This window comes from Physella acuta, unplaced genomic scaffold (genome assembly GCF_028476545.2).
Source record: "Physella acuta isolate Inbredline_101_S28 unplaced genomic scaffold, ASM2847654v3 ptg000063l, whole genome shotgun sequence".
Lineage (NCBI taxonomy): Eukaryota > Metazoa > Mollusca > Gastropoda > Physidae > Physella > Physella acuta.
In genome coordinates this window covers 1,259,378-1,280,496 of record NW_026731583.1, presented here as the reverse complement: position 1 = coordinate 1,280,496, position 21,119 = coordinate 1,259,378, and the positions used below count along the sequence as shown (strand labels likewise).

The 21,119-nt window shown below is 31.7% G+C and overlaps 1 protein-coding gene across 1 annotated transcript; it reads right to left on the bottom strand.

Moving 5' to 3' along the window:
• Positions 1-3,496: 3,496 nt before the first annotated feature.
• On the bottom strand, positions 3,497-10,147 carry LOC131950071 (uncharacterized). The gene is made up of 5 exons (XM_059312112.1): positions 10,014-10,147; positions 8,287-8,304; positions 7,178-7,192; positions 5,251-5,307; positions 3,497-4,611 (listed from the first exon to the last, which is right to left on the bottom strand). Exons 1-5 carry the CDS (start codon positions 10,117-10,119, stop codon positions 3,716-3,718), a joined length of 1,092 nt encoding a protein of 363 aa, XP_059168095.1. The 5' UTR covers positions 10,120-10,147; the 3' UTR covers positions 3,497-3,715.
• Between the last annotated feature and the right edge of the window lie 10,972 nt (positions 10,148-21,119).

Sequence of the window (21,119 nt, the reverse complement as noted above, 5' to 3'; positions counted from 1 at the left end):
ATTCTTCTGTCTATACTCCATGTCATTACATTACGTGCGACAAACTTATACAGAAAGGTTAATTGTTAAGAGCAATCAAAAAGAAGAAAACAACAGTCATTTAATATTATCAACAAACCATCTACATACACATACAAACAGTTACATTCTCTCTCTCTCTTTCTCTCTCTCTCTCTCTCTCTCTCTCTCTCTCTCTCTCTCTCTCTCTCTCTCACACACACACACAGACCCACAATAACGTAACAGCGAAATTCCTCATGATGGAATTTCCAATTTACATCCTGCAAACATTTTTAGCTCCATCTATAAATAGTTGCGCCACGTAATTCGGATATATAGTACCTCTAGGTAAAAACCCAGGAAAAAAGACCTAAACAGAATGTCAGACAATATTTTATAAATGGCAGGCTTTTAAAGGTTTGGGTATACTTACATACACATATAACACACACATACACAGACATTATACATATAAACACAGAAATTAAATACAAAAGGGTATGCAGAAGTATACATATTTAAAAAAAAATAATGTAGGTTATATGTCTGATAACTCTAAAGTCTCAAGTTCGGATTACGTACCCAACTCTGTATCCTGAGTCTACCCAGAGCTTATGAGTACCTGACTCACGTTAGAGAAAGTAAAAACCGACTGCATAAAGTGTTGATCATTACATCCATTCATATGCCGAGATCACTGAAACAAGGGGACTCTACTTCACCCGCTTTACGGACCGTTGGGTTCGAAAGGGTAATTTTATTTAAAAAACTAAAGTTAATTTGAAGCCTAACAAATGCCATAATACGTTTATAATGTAACCAAATTAGTTTTGTTGCAACTTCAAATGTTTCCTACTTTATTTTTGTGTGTGAGAAACTATGTTTACACAATGTTTTTTAAACATCTTCTCTTAAAACATGTTGAATGTGTTGCTATCATTAAATATGCCAAGATAAAAAATAAAAGTTAGTGAAACGTTAATTCTACAAAATACTAATCAGACTACATTAGTCCTTTGGTATGAAATACTAAATTGTGCTAAATTTAACTTATTAACACGTGTGGCTATAGAACTTGAGGGAAGCGTGAAGTAAATAATTGCCAATAAGAAACTACGGTTTAAACAGCCATAATCATATTATTGCAAGCTCCCTCGCCCGCCTACCCCTCAAGTCTAAAACCACTCCCTCATCCCTTGAGTTAAATTTCACCTTCTAAAAAAGTAGAGCACGACATTACACCTAACACATCCCACATCACCCCCACACAATCAGCTGGCCTTCTTCAAAAAACTGGAGCATGACATTACACCTAACACTTCCCACATCACCCCCACACAATCAGCTGGCATTCTTCCAAAAACTGGAGCATGACATTACACCTAACAATTCCCACATCACCCCCACACAATCAGCTGGCCTTCTTCCAAAAACTGAAGCATGACATTACACCTAACACTTCCCACATCACCCCCACACAATCAGCTGGCCTTCTTCCAAAAACTGGAGCATGACATTACACCTAACACTTCCCACATCACCCCCACACAATCAGCTGGCCTTCTTCCAAAAACTGGAGCATGACATTACACTCGATTACCCGCATCTGAAGAGAACGCAACACGGCTGACCTAGACACACAACGATTCAAGCTCAAAAGATACGCAAATAATTCAATGCTGTTTTATAATCATATTATATCAGTTAATTTAATTACTACATAATAACCCAAATAATTTTTGTTTTTCTTACGACTTCGTGGGTTATATTCCTTGTCCTACGTCGAGGCATGAATACTTTTTTAGACAACCGTAAGCAAAGAACAAACATTCTAGACCAAGTACACTAAGCTACACTAATATTACAGAAGTTTAGTCAGCACTAGTATAGAAATTCAGACACATATTTAAATACATATGCTCACACACAGACACACGCTTTCTCTCCCAATTTATCTCTCGCTCTCTCTCTCTCTCTCTCTCTCTCTCTCTCTCTCTCTCTATATATATATATATATATATATATATATATATATATATATATATATATATATGTATATATATATATATATATGTATATATTACTTCTTCTCACAAAATTATTTCCTAGTACTAACAACATTTAAATCTTTCTTATACTCTCCATTACTGACCAACTGCTGCTAAACGTATACTATTTGCTAACTCCTGACGTTTCGTCAGCTGACTATAACAGGTGACTAGTCAGTTACTTCCAATGCAATTCTATTGGTTCTGATTGACCAATATCTAGCTGGAGTAAGCTAGTTCTTAGCTTCTACATTTTCTTATTTCCCTTTAACCTATTTCTTAACTAGCCTAATTTTGCGTCATCCAACTTATCAATAAGTGAACCAACAATTATTGTTTTTATTACAATCAATATTTGCTATGACGTCTCACATAATTAATCGCATCACGCTCTTATAGAACATATATTGACACAATTAAATGACTAAGATACATTTGCCAAACTGAAATTTCTATTTGATTGAAAGCACCGTGTGCCTTGGACTTTTTTTCAAATCATGTGTCGCTTATATTGTAATGTGTTGCAACGTAGGCCAATTTAACAGTAAACAGTTTAAATCCTATTAAAATAATGTTATTTTACCTAAATGTCATATATTATAATTTCTCACTTTTTTTCTTTTACACACAAAACAATTGAATACAAATGACAATACATTTTACTGATCATTATGAAATAGCTTTTTAATTAAATTAAGGTTAATAACAAATATTGCTTCAATCCAATGTAAACACGCACTTCCGTTACAACTGTGAAGTGCGGTTTTTTTTACTCATAAGAGGATTTACATTGTAAGTTTAATATGCTAATTATTTGTGAATAGCTCATTGATATTTTATCTGGAATATTTTGTCTTTGAGATCTTCTATCTATACATTTAAGCTATTTTATTCAATACATTGGTATTGTAGATTTGATGTTGTGATATGCTTATAGAAGCAAGGTGCAAAATAACTTATTCAAATATAATTATTTCCTTATAAGGCAACTCGTTTTTTTTAAAGAATTTACGCCTTTAAAAAAATAAACATTATTAAAAATTAAATAACAAATGTTTATTGAAAAAACAACAAAAGCTTGGGCAAATCAGTATGTTTGTCATTGTGAATAGTATCAAAATGCCTCACCTAAGTATTAGTTTTAAATGTAATTTAAAAATTTAAAAATGATTTTAAAAAATGGAGTTAATTAAAAAAATATCAGAACTTATTCGGTAAAACTATGTAAGTAATTCATTATTGATAATAAAGCACGCAGCATGATTTAGACTAATAATTTGTATTTATGGATTTTTTAATTTAAAACAATCTGAAGAAAGAATTTTATTTTATTGCATAAAAGCGATCCAAATAGTTTTAACATAAAAAATGTATAATAAAACAATTATAATAATACTTTAAAAAACAATCACATATTATTTGTTAAATAAAAATTAATTTGGATACTCGATGTCTTAATTCCTTGATGACTTAGTAATAATCAATATTAGTAACTTAGATAAATAATTTGATAACTAATACAGTTTGTTTTTTTCCTCGAAATATGTAACAGTGTTTTAATTTTTAAAACGTAATTGTCATGTCTGAGCTATGACTGAGACTAGGAATTACTTATTAGTTAATTAGGAAAATGATAAATTATTGGCCATTTAAGTATATTAATGACACTATTTCTCCTGAAATCCTTCCCCACTACGATTAACGCCATTTTTACATCCACTGTGTACGTGAGGCACAAGCAAGTGTTCACTAGTGAACACATAAGCCCCGCTACTTCCTGGACATGTACTTAAATCATAGCTGTATTTTGTTGCGTTGTACCATAGTTGTAAGTGCTTTATATGTTTTTGTTTGTATTTTCCTACGGAGACTTGCTTAGAGCAGCCGTGTGGATGTGATACAATAAAAGACACGCCTTCTTCAAACTTGTGTGGACAATACAGGTAACTGTTGTACATTTTCTGGACTTTCTCGTACAACTCCATGTCATGTGAGGCACAAGAAAATCTGCAGGTGTCTCCCTTGATGCTCATGTCCCACATTCTCCAGCCATGTAACGTCACAACTGGACTGTCCGCCTGGTCAAAGAACAGCCTGCATGTGGCACTCTCAGCCTCGCTGTCGTCAAACACCACGTGGGTGGCTGTCATTACGCCCACACTCCACCAGGTGGTTTGAGGAGTGTCTGAAACTTTACACACCTTACACTGACAGGTGATTTTGTCTTCTTCCTGGTATTTCGAGACCCCAACTATCATCCCTGTCCCAATTCTCAGAGATTTTTTACCTCGTAAACTGGCGCAAGGGTAGGGGACATCTGTCCCTTCAATAACACTTGGCCTTGCAGAACTTGTGAAGTAGACAGCTATTCTGACAGTGAGATCAGCAACAATGTTTATCACGGAGACTAGCTCATTAACCTTATTTGTAACAGTGGCATGTACGAGACTCAACTCCTTAACAGGTATAAACCCTGTGTGTCTGGGATTTTTACTACAAATTCTCCAATGTCGTGGCAAATCTGCTTCACTTTCTCCTGGTTCACATTCCAACACCTCGTGATCTGTTTAAGAAAATATAATCGAAGCAATTATTACGTGTACATTTAATATTACACTAACTGTGCTAGATAAATACTAATTATTAGAAATTCGAAAGTACCAATTTAAACTTTCAATTGAATGCCTTTGTATAATTTTATTTTAGACCAACCCAGAATTATTGTACTGTTGAAACGTTATGAAATTTTTAGTAATTACAATACCAAAATTATAGAACACAATTAGAAATTTAATTTGCAGATGGACCTTTAAAATAAAGCTATGATTACAAATAAAGTTTATTATTATATGTCTTCTTGAGTAATAATTTTCAGTGATATATAGAGCATAAACGTGATCTTAACTTATTATAAAAGGTTTTTGCATATGGCATTAAAATTATGTTTAATGTTTAGATCGACATTATCATAAATAAATACCGTAACTTTCATCGAAGTCGTCATCTTTAAAAGCACAACACAAAAATATTCAATAATGGGTACAAGTTAAAATTAAAAATAAAAAGATTATACATTGCTTAACACTGATTTTCATTTATATATTGTAGACTTATAATATTTTTATTAAAAGAACATTCGTGAAGATAATAAAAATTATACGAAATTTAGGTGTCCAAAAAATATAAAAACATAAATACATACCAGAACTATCGGACACGGAATATTCTGTAATAACAATACTATAATCAACTTTATATTCTGTAAAAAAAAAAGAAACAGCGCTTTAAATACAAGATAAACATGATTTAGCAATTATTTACATTACGCTGGTTATGAATTAAACAAATAAAATGCTGAGAGACCGATTAGTATTTATGCGTGATAAATATTTAATAAATGCAAATTGATATAAATTAGACTGAGTAACCACCAAATTAACTGCTGATAGTTAATACACAAATACAATATATTTTAATATTTAAATAGTATTAAGACTAGTTTTCTTAATACACGTTAGTGTGTCCTACGGAAAAACTAAATAATCACTAGTAATTTTATGTTAAAACATTTTTCATAATCAAAGAACGTTTTAAAAGAAAAGTACAAAGCATTTCACCATGGTTGAAAATACTATTAGACCTACATATGTTTTTAAACGTATTTCACACTATATTAAAATACACATTGTATTTTGTTATTTTTTTTATAGATGACTATTTAACTATGTTTTACTTGTTTAAACAAGCGATAGTATAAATGGCTGGTCATTATAATATTGTCATATTATCATATGCTTTAATTAACCCGAATAACTTTATCGTTACACACAATAACAATACACGTATATTCTCTAATAATGTTTTAATCAAGACTTGAGACTTATTTTTGCTAAACTATTTAAAACTTTAATGTCTGTTTAAAAGTAAGTGATAGTTTAATGATATTAAAATTTGATGAAAATTTGATGTTAAAATATCGCATGATTTAAGCAGTAAATTTAGATTTTAATTTTTTGCACGGTTACAATTAATAAAAACAATTAATAAAACTTGCAATGCATATTTCATTTTTATGTGGAAATACACATAGAACGGATTGTAACCATTTGTTTCATCAAATTAACAATTACTTTATTAATTGTACAATACAGTAAGAACATTTGGAGATACATGGATTCTGAATTTCCAAAAATTAAGTGCCATTTAGAGAAATACGGTAGTTCTTATTTACTATCTGTTAAAAACTGGTTGGCTTGTTGTACACATTTTATTTATTAAACACAATCTGTTGCTCGGATGACTAAGGACCCGCAGCAAGGCTGACCCTACAAAGGAAACGACGAGTGCATAGTAGGCTTACAGTCTCAATCGAAAGTTTTTCCTAACGGCAGAAATTCTTTGTTGAAAATACCCTCTGTTTTTCACATAGATCATAAAGCTAATATATGGAGAATTACAACTGGTCATTTTTGACCGATTTACATATTAAAAAAAAAATGGCGCGTTTTTTCTGACACCCATACGTGGGAATTTCTTTTCAATATAAAGCTCATATAATAAAAATTTCACTCTCGGTCACACTTTAGCCCTTGCCATGAGAGAATATACTGACCGATTGTTTATCATTAAGGTCAATTCATGTACCTAGGTCAAAAGAAACATATGCCAGATGTACAGAGCGAAAGTAACCTCAAAAATGTATTGAAAAAAATCATCTTTTTCACCAAATTAACAATATTTTATTAGGAAATGTGTATCTATCAGTCCTTAATACCTTCGGAATATTTGCCAAAGGTATCATAGATTTTTGATTCCCCCGAGGGTCGGTCTACGACTTCATGGTTATGACGAGGTTCCTACTTGGGAATTTTTTTTTCGATAAAAAGCTCTTATAAGGCGCCGCTCATTCGATGTTAGTTTTGACCACATCTTCGTGGACTTTGTGGCCGATAGGTTTCGGCCGTCGTAATTTCTCGGCCCGAGGCAGGGACCTGCCAAATTTTAAACGTTTGTGGCGCCGGGAAGTGCCCGATCTGTTAACCAACCACTTTGTTTTAAAGATAAATTGATAAATTATATCAATACAATTTTAAGACAATTATATTTTTGGAAATTAGTTTTCTACTTACCAGTTTTACTTGCTGCTAAAACAAAAAAGCAACAGTATTAACGTTGTTAAAAATGTAAATAATATTAACACTTTACGACTTATAGCATTCAAAAGAACAGCTCTCTGCAATTCAAGGAAATAAATACCAAACATACTGGATCTAAGAGAAAATTCAAACACAAACATAGTTAATCTTCTTCTTAAACTTGTATTAAAAGTTTTTATATTTCCGAAATGTAGGCCTATGCGTTAGTACTAAACTAAATTTGTAATTTATGTTTAATAAATTGCCTCTAGATACGAAAGATTCAGATGGTGTAAACCAATTGAACTAATTTGTTTTTAGTAAAATCGAGCACTTATAATACAGCCTCCCCATTCTCTATTTATCACAATTTTTCTACATGACTTTTCCAGGATGATTTGGTTTTCATAGGTAGCGTAAATAAAAGAAATATTTCAAAATCGATGTTAGTAATATTTAATATCTTTAGATATTCATTTTAATTTGGATTTTAATTTAAGTGTTTTACCTATAACATTGATTTTAAAATTGCATTTCACTTTAACCACTTTGCCACAGATTTATTTTCTACATTGAGGCTTACCACCCAATTGCACAGTATAAGTTAACCCGAAATATATTTTTTAATAGAAGGTGGAAGCTACTAAAACACTACAGTTGAAATTATCGAGGCCAAAAATGTAAAAACAACACTAAGCTATGTATGAACATTTAAAAAAACAAGAAAAAAAAACAAACAGAATAGCCTCTTACAAAAAAGTTATAATTTATTGGAATATCTTATTTTTTCCCAATTTTTCGCGAATTGTACTATAAACGACAACGACAGCAAAGTAGGGTGTTTATATCTTATCCGAAAATCATGTATTTGATCTGAATAAAATCGTACCTTTATAGCAGTTAAATTGAGTAATAAATACTAGGGTTTTTAAAAATAAAGATGTTTATATTTTTATTTTGGTTATTTAACATTAAATTTTAAAATAATAGACTTGGTTACCAATTAGATCTATTACATATTTAGCGACCAATGTTTTATAAAAAAAATATAAAATAGTTATAAAAAGGCGAATTATATTTTTTTGGAAATATTTTCTACTTACCACGTTCATAACGATGTGCTGAAAGAAAATACAATAATAATGTTATAGAGGAAGAGGGGAGAAAAGTCACACATTTCATTGTGCATTATCTAGAGTCAAGAATTGTAAACCTTTAACACTACAAATGCAGCAGATACTAATTCTACACTACAGATAACAGTATGCAGAGCCGTTTAAAAAAGCTGGTCACGGTATGCACATGAAAGACTTGTGCGGGGTCAAAAAGTTACATGCTTGGGGTGAAAAGTCAAACATTTTCAAATGTTATATGGTTGAATCAATTAGATCTCAATTGAAAATAATTTTCCTTAACAATCTTGAATATTAATGAATGTTTAGATGATAAAAAATAAAAATAATACTAAGTAAACAGTATGTTCAGTGTATAAAATAAATAAAAGGCAGTATTTAAAATCCCTGTTTTACATAACACAAAGTAGAAAAAGTAAATTCCCCCCTCCGATGTAATGTTTTTTTAAAAGGGAAGTAGTTGTGTTTTCCTATTTTATCAAGGGACGTAATGAGTGCTAAAGGCCTAAATGTAATTAATTTTCAAACAAAATTAGAATTTTTGAGAAGGGTGATACATTTTCTTTAATTTTGTTTAACGCACAAGCCGTCAATTGATACTGCAAAGTTGAAAATGAAATTTGTTTTACAACTCATTCAATTTTCAGGTTTTGTAACAATTGATTAAGACGATAAGTACTTTAGATATATAACACTTCGGCGATCAAGTCTTTTTTATTATATTTCTTTGTAGTCATGGGTCCACAGTCTGCTGTTAGATGTCAAATACAGAATTGAATTATATATATATATATATATATATATATATATATATATATATATATATATATATATATATATATATATATATATATATATGTGTGTGTGTGTGTGTGTGTGTGTGTGTATTTATACAATTATGTATAAAGATATATGTGTGTTTTTGTGTGTGTAAGCGCGAGTGTAGTTTGATTTTAAAAAATGCAAGCATTCGATGTCGAATGAACAAACGGTCAAGAATTGCGATTCGATTCAATTAGTTAACTCTCGTAAACAGGTATTGGTGGGAAAAACGGTATGTATTATTTTAACATAGTGATTCAAATTCTGATAAGTCAAAAAATGTGGTCTTCATTAATGTTTAATTTTACATCAAATAATACACAAAACCTGAGTATTTTCACGCGGAACAACAGTCTAAGGTAGTGTAGGCCATTCCACATGACGAAGCTCGATGCATATATAAAAGTCTGTCTGCTGTTAAAATTATTTCAATGAGCTATCGATTAATTAAACACGATCAAGTATATTTCGATTTAAAAAGTATTAAAACGCATTTTTTCTTTACTTTAACGGAGAAATTAACAGCTATGATTTTATTATTGAGAACAGGCGCATTATTAACTTAAAGTCGCCGCAATTATGTTTAATTAGAACAGCAATTTCAAACAGTACGTCCATATTATGATAAAAATATATATCTGGTTCCTTTGGTAAATATATTAAAGCAACTTATACATTCTAAACTAAGAGCCTTATATATTTGCATATATATATATATATATATATATATATATATATATATATATATATATATATATATATATATATATATATATATATAAACAAATATACATCTATGCATATATCAATACAGATATTAATATATATTTACATATATTTCTTGAACATTACATATTTTGTGTATAAATTGTTACCCGAATTCATAGAATCTTTATCTTCATGTAAACTTTGTTCACTTGATGTAGAAGGTTTTGCGATACAATCGGCAGATGTTTCTTGTGGAGCTTCTCGAGATTCCATCTAAATATTTCTCCCAAGGATGTAATTGGCAAAGTTCTTAATATAATTTCAAGTGATATTGTATTATAAACTATTTGCTTACTCATATAAATGTGCGAAAACACAAATGATTATAAAAATATGAATTATATATATATATATATATATATATATATATATATATATATATATATATATATATATATATATATATATATATATATTTATATATTTATATATAATATACCCCCCCAACAAAGAAAAATTAAGTCAGGCCCTACCCGAAAGTTTCAAGTACCCCCTCTTCCGGAAAAAAAAATCTGGAAGAAACACTGAACCAGTGCTTATTGCTTAGTAAGTAAAGGCATACATCTTATACTTTGTACCGGCATGTGCTAATGTCACAGTATAAAGAGATTCACTCTACTTCATCAGTCTTATAGCCCACTAGGCCAATTATTGACGTGAAAGAAAAATTATACTAAAAACACCGATCTTGAAAAAAACTGCTTGCTTATTTCTTCAATCTAACATAAGTAAACAGATTTGATAAACATATGAATTAAGGTATAGGCTAATCAGTTTTATATTAAAAACGGTGTGTGTCTGTGTGTGTGTGTGTGTGTAAACACGATAACTTGAGTACCGTTCAAGCTAGGTTGATGAAATTTCATATATAAGTATTATATCAAAATCGTAGATCCGTATAAACTTTTGAGCGATTTCCGATAACCGGAAGTGGTACTTTTTCTACTTTGAATTTTTCAAAAGCCTATAACTTGAGTACTATTTCAGATAGATAAATGAAATTTCACATGTAAGTAAAAGATCTAATTCTCTACCTTCTGTTAAATTTTGAGTAATTTCCGTTGACCGGAAGTAGTAATTTACGCTACTTCCGATTTCTCAAAAAACTAATGTAAATTTTAAAAGTACTAATAATATTGCGCACTATTATGCGCTTTTTTATTTCGCGTTCACTTGGTGTGCAATTAATTTGTCTAAGAGATTTTATTCTATTTTTTTAAAAAAAGTATTTAAAATGCATTAAAAATCATGTCTATAGCCCGAGTTCCCATCCCCTGTTATTTTGTATAAAAATATTCGAGAAAGTTTAGGGGAGATCACTCCCGGTTTATTTGAACATGCAAACATGTTCATATGCTGTTTTTATGTTTTGTATAGATCATAGATCACTTCTATATGGATAATTTGTGAAAAAAAAGTTATGGGATATTGCTTTTATAGGTATATTGCCATGCGGGAACATGGTGTGTATAACGGTTAAAATTTCAGTAGTTGATAAGCGGCAATAAACTAACAAAGTTCAGTATAAACAAAGACAAACGAGTTCTAGGGCTATACAAACTAAAGATTTATTAAACATATAAATAATATACATTATACACAAGGAAATTTTTTTTTCTTTTATTTATAGTGCATTTAAAAGCTTGTTGCTATAAAGGTTTTCTAGATTTCTTTGATTTGTCTTTTTCTAATTGCGGCACACCATGTGACTTACATCGAAAGGTATGTCCGGATCTTAGTGACCGGGGGTTATTGACCGGGAGTTTTTGGTCTACTACTTCACCAAGCGGCTTAGGGGATCATCGGTGAAATCTCTTTTGCATTTGGCGACCAAATGAATGCTTTTAAGTAGAAAATTTTTATTTATTTTTTAAAATGCGTTTACAATCTAATTATTATATGCCATTTCAAAACATTTTTTTTATTAAATTAAATTTGTCTCAATATCGATTTCTATTATGTTCACCATGGACATGCAGCAATTTATTTTATATGGGATTAAAAAAAACAACTTAGATTAGACGCTTTAAAATAAATTCCCCTAAACCCTATTAAGGCTTTCGTCTTCATCAACTTCAACAACCGAATGATTCACTACACTCGTGTGTATGACACTGTGTATGACGCTCCATCCATAAATAGTTGTGTCACGTGATCTGAATCTAGACCACCTGCTGGTATAAACACAGAAACCCAGACGATAAGACCTACACGGAATGTAGACTTAAGAGTGTTAGACATTTTTTTATGGCAGACGGTTAAAGCATTATGTATACGAAAACACACACACACACACATATATATATATATATATATATATATATATATATATATATATATATATATATATATATATATATATATATATATATATATATATTACACACGTACATACACACATAAACAAATAGAAAAACTATGAAGGAGTATGCTGATTTATAACAACTTTTTAAAAAATTCCTAGAGCAAACTGTTGCTAGCGCTTTAGTCTCGAGTCCAATTCACGCCTCCAAGTCCGCCCTGGCCTTATGGGTACCTGTCTCGCGATAAAGAAGGTAATATTGGCTTGACAAAGAGCTGATCACTTTATCCTTTTATATGTCGAGATCACAGATGCAAGTGGACTCTACTTCACTTGTCCTTTAGGTTCGAAAGGGTAATTTATTTTTAAAATAAAAACTAAAGATGATTTGTAATCTAGCACACATAATTATACGTTTATAATGTAACCAAATTAGTTATATTACAACTTGAATTATGTTTTCTTCTTTATATTTGTGTATCGGAAAGTATGTTTACAGAATTATCTTTTTTAAACCCCTACTGTTTAAACTTGTTAAATGCTGTGCCAAACTGTTTATATGGAATTGTATTTGTAGTGAAACGTTTGTGATAGTTGAATACCTGGCCATTGGAAGTGAATGCGTGAGCGATCAATCACTGTATTTTGCATGCTTTTTGGAGATCGCTCACTGACTGGAGTGGTAGAATGTAGGGCTGTAAAATCGGGGTAAATGGGATATTCGAGTGACCATCTATATGTATGCAAAGGTTAGAAAATGAAATGCATCCAGTATTATTCCGGTGATTTTATCTTGTGTATTCACGCACTTTAAGTATAAGTGCTATATCAAATGGTGGATGTTTATTTACTGAATTAACTGCATTCTTTGTTTATTAACTGTTGTAAAAAAAGTTGTGAAATGTACCAGCGGTTTATCGTTTGTCTTTAAAGAATGAAGACCTTTTTTTGTAATATACTAGTTGTCACAAAAAACAACGAAATGTGACCAAAATATGCTGTTATCATAAAATCAGTTTTGTAAATATCTGGTCGATTGTTACGAGGCGAGAGGTCGATTGTTGCATCGACGAATATGACACGTGGGTGGCGAGTAATGCAGACTTCATAATCCGGTACCGCAGGGCGAACTACCAAGCTAAATGTATATAGTTTTTGTTATTTTGATATAGGTATTTTTTGATAATTAAAGAAAATCATTTATTTTCTTCTTTATTAGTACATCATTACATAAACACTTTTTTATTAAAACGTTTTTATGAATTTGTTTTCAGTAAGCTCTACTTTAGATTTTTACCTTCTCGTATATACGAAGTATAGAGAAAGTCTTATAATCGTGCAAAAAAATATCGAGATTTTTGCTTATCTCGACGTATTAGGGCTCCTTGAGTCGAAAAAACGTAGTTTTGCAATATTGTCCGTATGTGTGTGTGTGTATGTGTATTTGTATGTGTGTGTTTGTGTGTAAACACGATAACTTGAGTACCGTTACAGCTCGGTTGATGAAATTTCATATATAAGTATTTTATAAAAATCGTAGATCAGTATCAACTTTTGAGCGATTTCCGATAACCGGAAGTGTTACTTTTTTACTTTGAATTTTTCAAAAGCCTATAACGAGTACTATTTAAGATAGATAAAGGAAATTTCACATGTAAGAAAAGATCTATTTCTCTACCTTCTATCACATTTTGAGTAATTTCCTTTGACCGGAAGAAGTAATTTACGCCATTTCTGATTTCTCCAAAAACGCATATAAATTTATAAAGTACTACTAATATTCCTCACTATTATGCACATTTTATTAGGCGTTTGCTTGGTGCGCAATTATTTTTTTTTCTACAAGATTCTATTCTATTTTCAAAAGTTTAAGTAATTAAAAATCATGTCTATATTCCGAAAGTTTAGGGGAGATCACTCCCGGTTTATTTATTTACAATAGAGTTGCTTAACTAAAACTTATTGCACAACTAATGAACATGCGTATAACAAATATGTGTAAAATAGTGCAGAATGGTTGGATTAGTGTGCCCTCTAATTTGGGCACAGTATTATTTAATTAATAACAAATTATATAGGCATCTAATGGAGTCAAATTTAATGTCAGATCGCATTGTCTTCCTGTATTGGCCCACGTGTCAACTTTGAAACTAATCTGTCAGTTAGAATTGCCCGTAATGATATTTCAGAATTCCTTTTTTTTTGGCATATCCGGAATAAGATCCGTAGAGAATTTTGCTTATATTAATAGATGGTTGCAGACATTCGAAAAAAAAACTGAAGGACAAGAATCTGAGTAAGTGACTGTGTACTTGCTTGGCTTACAGCACGAAAATTAACCGGGCGAGGTTTAACGTTAAGTATTACTACATCCAGCTGGCTGTGGTATAGCGCAAAGGTCAATCATTTTCTAAACTGTTAGGCTTTATATATATGTTGACACTACTTGAATGCATTAAATTACTTTTTAAACTAAAAAAATTATGTACACAGGTTTTAATGAAGTAAAATTTTTATAATGTGAGTTTCGCAAAAAAGTCTGTTTAAATCATAAAAAAACGTATATTTTTAACGATTGTCTTAATATGAACATTGTAAGATTGGGGTTTTCTTGAAGTATTATTGAACATTATTAGAGGTAATATGGATAATATTTATTGAATAGTCTGATTGTTAATTTAACGAAGATAATTTAATGTAACATACATCATTAGACGACAATCTAAAAGAACTCACATATTCAATCTAAAATACACATACTATATACGTACGTGTTTTATAATACAATCATCGCAGTTAATTAAATTAGCGAATAACAAATAAAGTTTATCTGAAAAGAAGCATGTATTGTTTTACGTACCCATGCGTCGGTAATATTCCGTTTAATACGTTAGCCCTGGCAGAAAAATCGAGCCTAAATAAAAAAAACTCTTCTCCAGATCTAGAAGGTGAATCATCGCTAGTGTAAAGATGCTTAGCAAATATTTAAATACACTCTCACACAGATAGAAGACATTTAGTCCCACGTATAACTCGCATGCATATTTGATTAATATGTCTTTGCTTCTCTCTCTCTCTCTCTCCCTCTCTCTCTCTTTCTAAATATATATATATATATATATATATATATATATATATATATATACATATATGTACATAATAATCAGTTGCTGAACTAGAAAAGAAAGGCTCCCACATCCGTCGTGTTGAGATAAAAAGAGTAACAACCAGGTTAGAGTTCATGACGTCTTGCTACTTTACGTACTAGAGTCATATAGAATCCGCGAGAGTAATTTTGATTTTTGATAAAATAATTAATGTTGTGAATATATATTGATATACAGTGGAGGTGTACCTATTACAAAACTAAAAATTGCGAAATTTTTACCTATAAACACATATACACATAAGGTGTGGCCTCGCTGAACTGCTAACTCGTAAATCTCAAGTTTGATCCGGGTTCAAGACAGTAGACGTTCCTGAGTCCACCCAACCTTGATGTGTACCTAACTCCCGTTAGGGAAAGTAAAGGTCACAGAAACAAGTGAACTTTACTTCACATGCCCCGTAGACCGTCAGGTTTGAAAGGGAACTTTACCCATCAGGTCACTGTCATATGATCTAATGTGTGTATCTTTTTTAGGTTTGAAATGTTAACAAAATAAACCGGGAGTGATCTCCCCTAAACTTTCTCGAATATTCTTATATAACGCGGAATATAGATATGATTTTTAATTACTTAAACTTGTAAAAATAGAATAGAATCTCGTAGAAAAAAGAATTGCGCACCAAGCGAACGCCAAAACAAAATATGCGTAATAGTGCTCAATATTATTAGTACTTTTTTAATTTACCAGCGTTTTTTGAGAAATCGGAAATAGCGTAAATTAGTACTTCCGGTAAACAGAAATTACTCAAAATTCGATAGAAGGTAGAGAATTAGATCTTTTACTTACATGTGAAATTTCATTTATCTATCTAAAATAGTACTCAAGTTATAGGCTTTTTAAAAATTCAAAGTAGAAAAAGTACCACTTCCGATTTTTGGAAATCACTCAAAAGTTGATACGGATCTACGATTTTGATAAAATACGTATATATGAAATTTCATCAACCTAGCTGTAACGGTACGCAAGTTATCGTGTTTACACACAGACAGACACACACAGACAGACAGACACACAGACATACGGACAAGATTGCAAAATTATGTTTTTCCGTATCAGTGGGGTGTAAAACGTCGAGATTTGTAAAAATCTCGATTTTTTTTTGCACGATTACAAGACTTTCTGTATACTACGTATAAAGTAAAGAGGTTGAACAATTTAAACAAATGTTGAAGGAAACACTATCAAATAGTTTATTGACAATTGAATAGTATATTCAATAGTATTTTCTGTATATGACTGTGCATACATGTTTGAATGTTTGTGTATGTATATATGTGCGTATGAAAATGTGTGTATGTGTGCGTATGGGCAGTCAATAACGTGTACATTAAAACACAAATTTACCAATTCTAAAGTTCATCACCATACACCAAACAACAGCTAGTGCAAAAGTGGAATGCTATTTGCTGGGCGGGATTTTTAACACTGAGGTTTTTCCCAGGTAGTACTAGGTCCCATTTACGTGACACACTTATTTATAGATCAAACAAAAATGCAGTGTATAAGCTTTTGCTTCTCCATCTTTCTCTCTCTCTCTCTCTCATTTATTTTTATGTTTAAATATATATATATATATATATATATATATATATATATATATATATATATATATATATATATATAAAGCAATGTATGTTTGTGTGTCTGTCTGTCTGTCTTTTATGCATTACTACACCTCTCATCACATCGCCGTGAAACTTTGGGAAGTTGTTGTTAATATTCCTTGGGAGGTTTCTGCGGAAAAAAAGTTCAAATTCGCAGGGGTGGCGCCCCGACAGGGCGCAATTTGTTTTTCTCTAAATACGGTATATAAAAAAACAAAAGTCGATTTTGGTATGACATCGTTCATCTAATAGCCATGAGACTTTGGGGAGTTCATAATAAAACTCTAGGAAAGGGTTCTGTAAAAAATCATTTTTAATTTCGCAAAGACGGCGACACGGGAGAGTGCGATTTTCTCTATATGCGGTGTATAAAAATAATATAAGTGAATTGCAGGAACACCGTTCATACGATAGGCATGAAACTTTGGGGATTTCACAATAAAACTCTAGGGAAGAGTTCTGTAAAAAATCAGTTTTAATTTCGCAAAGGCGGCACCACGGGAGGGTGAAATTTTTCTATATTTACGGTATATAACAATAAAAGTCGATTTTGGCGTGACACCGTTATCCGATAGCCATGAAACTTTGGGCATTTCATAGGGAAGGGTTTTGTAAAAAATCATTTTTAATTTCGCAAGGGCGACGCCACGTGAGGGTGAGTTTCTCAATATACGGTATATAAAAATAATATGAGTGAATTACCGTGACACCGTTCACGCGATCGCCATTAAACTTTGGGAAGATTTTCAGAATATTCCTGGGGAGGTTTCTGCGCTAAAATCCTTTTTAAAATTCTCAGGGGTGGCGCCCTGGCAGGGCACGATTTGTTTTCACTCTCTATAGGTTGTATAAAAATAAAAGTCGTTTACGGTCTCACAACGTTCATCCGATAGCCATCAAACTTCAGGGACTTAATTTGAACACTCTAGGGAAGGGTTCCATAAAAAAATATTTTTAGCCTTGCAAGGGCGGCGCCACAGGAAGTTGCGATTTTATCTATATACGTTATATAAAAATAAACGTCGATTGCGGTTTCACGGCGTTCATCCGATCGCCATCAAACTTTGGGGAGTTGATTAGAACACTCCAGGGAAGGTTTCTGTAAAAAAAATATTTTTTTTTTAATTTCGCAAGGGCGGCGCCACGGAATAGTGGGATTTTTCTCAATATACGGTATATAAAAATAAAAGTCAATTTTGGTTTGACACCATTTATCTGATCGCCATCAAACTTTGGGGAGTTGATTAGAACAATTCAGGGAAGGGTTCTGTAAAAAAGGTAATACTTTTTTAATTTTGCAAGGGCGGCACCACGGGAGGGTGCGATATTTCTCTATATGCGGCTTATAAAAATAAATGTCTATTTCGGTTTCACACCGTTCATCCGTGTACCATGAAACTTTGGGGAGATGATTCGATCACTTAATGGTAGGGTTCTGTAAAGAGAATATTTATTAATATTGCAAGTGCAGCACGAGGTGGTGGAATGTGGACCTGGTGAGACTGAGGCAAATTCGCCCACATTCTGGAAATCGTTGGCGAAAACCCCAACCACACAGGATTTATCCCTATTGAAGATTTTTACCCCCACCACGTTACCGTAACAGACAACATCAAAGAGATGTACACGATGATAAAACTTGTTGCCGATCTCACAGTGAAGGTAGCTGTAAAGTACACTAGTCCCGAGAGACCAGACGTTATTAGAAATACAAATATTTCCTACCCGTGCGCCGGTTTGCGTCACAAAAATATCTTGAGAACTGGGACAGGGATGATAGTTGGTGTTTCTAAATATCAAGATGAAGAAGGCAACACATGTCAGTGTAAAGGGTGTAAGAAATCAGACACTCCACAAACCACCTGGTGGAGTGTGGGTGTGATGACAGCCACCCACGTGGTGTTTGACGACAGCGAGGCTGAGAGTGCCACATGCAGGCTGTTCTTTGACCAGGCGGACAGTCCAGTTGTGACGTTAGATGGCTGGAGAATGTGGGACATGAGCATAATAAGAGACACCTGCAGATTTTCCTGTGTCTCACATGACATGGATTTGTACGAGAAAGTCCAGAAAATGTACAACAGTTACCTGTATTGTCCACACAAGTTTGAAGAAGGCGTGGTTTTTATAGTTTCCCATCCACACGGCAAGTCTCCGTAAAAAAATACAAACAAAAACATATAAAGCACTTACTACTGTGGTTCAACGCAACAAAATACAGCTATGATTTAAGTACATGTCCAGGAAGTAGCGCGGCTTATGTGTTCACTAGTGAACACTTGCTTGTGCCTCACGTACACAGTGGATGTAAAAATGGCGTTAATCGTAGTGGAGAAAGATTTCAAGAGAAATAGTGTCATTAATATACCTTAATAGCCAATAATTGTCTATTCTTATTAACTAAAAAGCAGTTCTTAGTCTTAACCATGGCGCATAGAGGACAATTACGTTTTAAAATTGAAATATACTGTTACATATTTCGAGAAGAAAAACATATACTGTATCATTCATTATTAATATTATTATTATTATTATTATTATTACCTAGTCATCAGGTATGCTATCTAAATTTCTATTAAACATTTAATTTTTTAGTAATATTATAAATGTTTTACACATTTTAATGTTTAAAATATGGGGATAGTTTTTCCTATACAATTATGCTTTTTCTTCTTTTTTAGCTTTTAAAACTCCATAAATACAAATTATTAATCTGAAAATATACTTCATGAATTATTATCAAAATTATTTACTTACATTTTTTTTTTACAAAATAATATTAATTCTGATATATGATTTGTTTAATTCACTATTTAACTTTTTTAAATTCAATTTTAAATGTTTACATTTTTAAAGAATACATTTTGAATACGTTTTGAGTTATTCACAATGACAAACATCTGAATAGCACACTCTTTTGTTATTATTTCCATAAAGCTATTTTTCATTTTTAATAAATTATCTTAGTTCTTCTATTTTTATGTATCTGGCAGTTGGAAAGAAAATGTAATTAAAAACATTTTTTTTAGATTTTTATATTTAAACGTTGTATTAAAGGCACATTAGATCAAGACATTAAATTTTATTTTTAAAATGTTTAAAACATCAAAACAACAATATCAATGATTGGGAAAAAATACTTTAAATGTATGGATAGAAGATCTTAAAGACACTTTTTTTCCAGACAAAATATCAATGAGCTATTCACAAATCCTCTTATGAGTAAAAAAAAAGCCCACTCCACAGTTATAACGTCCCTTTAACAGGATTTAAACTGTTTACTTTTAAAGTGGCCTACTTTCTTTAGAACGCAACACATTGAAATAAAAGCGATACATTATTTGAAATAGGCTCACGGCACTCGCACTTATTAATAAAATATAAATTGTAATCTGGCAAATGTATACAACTTAGTTAATTGTTTCGAAATATATTTCATAACAGCGTAATCTTCTATATATATAATTCTCTTCTTCGATACAATAGAAAACATTAGGCTGTAAGCGCGCCTAGCAGCCCCCTCTCTTCCTCTCTAGGCATATCCCTACCACCCCCACCCCCACATGGTCTGGTGAGCTGTTGTTCACGCTAAATGTTTACTCTCGTAGAAACGTCAAGATTTTTCAGATAGTATACTTTAAGCAGCAGTTCCGCTTGGCATCACCTGTACATTTTAACAAAATGGTAAACCGCTTTTAAAAAATATCGGTGTATGTAAATAAATATGTATTTGAGAAACACAAACGATTTGTCTTCTTTTATATCTACCCCAACTCTTTGCACACATAGACTTACATACTTGCAATCACAATTATTAACACACATATACAGAAAGACATTGGTTAATAGAAATTAAATTAAGTAAATATGTATACAGCCATTAAACATTATTAACATATACAAACACTAAAGCACTCCAACCGTGATATACATTCTCGAAAAATGCACGTCAAACATATTCACAAACAAACACTTTTACACACAATCATCCACATAATTACTTAAGAGACACACGTCATCGAAATTTTTATAGATGGAATTTCCATTTTACAACCTGACAAGGATGTTAGCTCAAGCTATAAATAGTTGTGACATTAATAAGGATCAAGAGCGCCTGGTATTAACACATATAAAAAG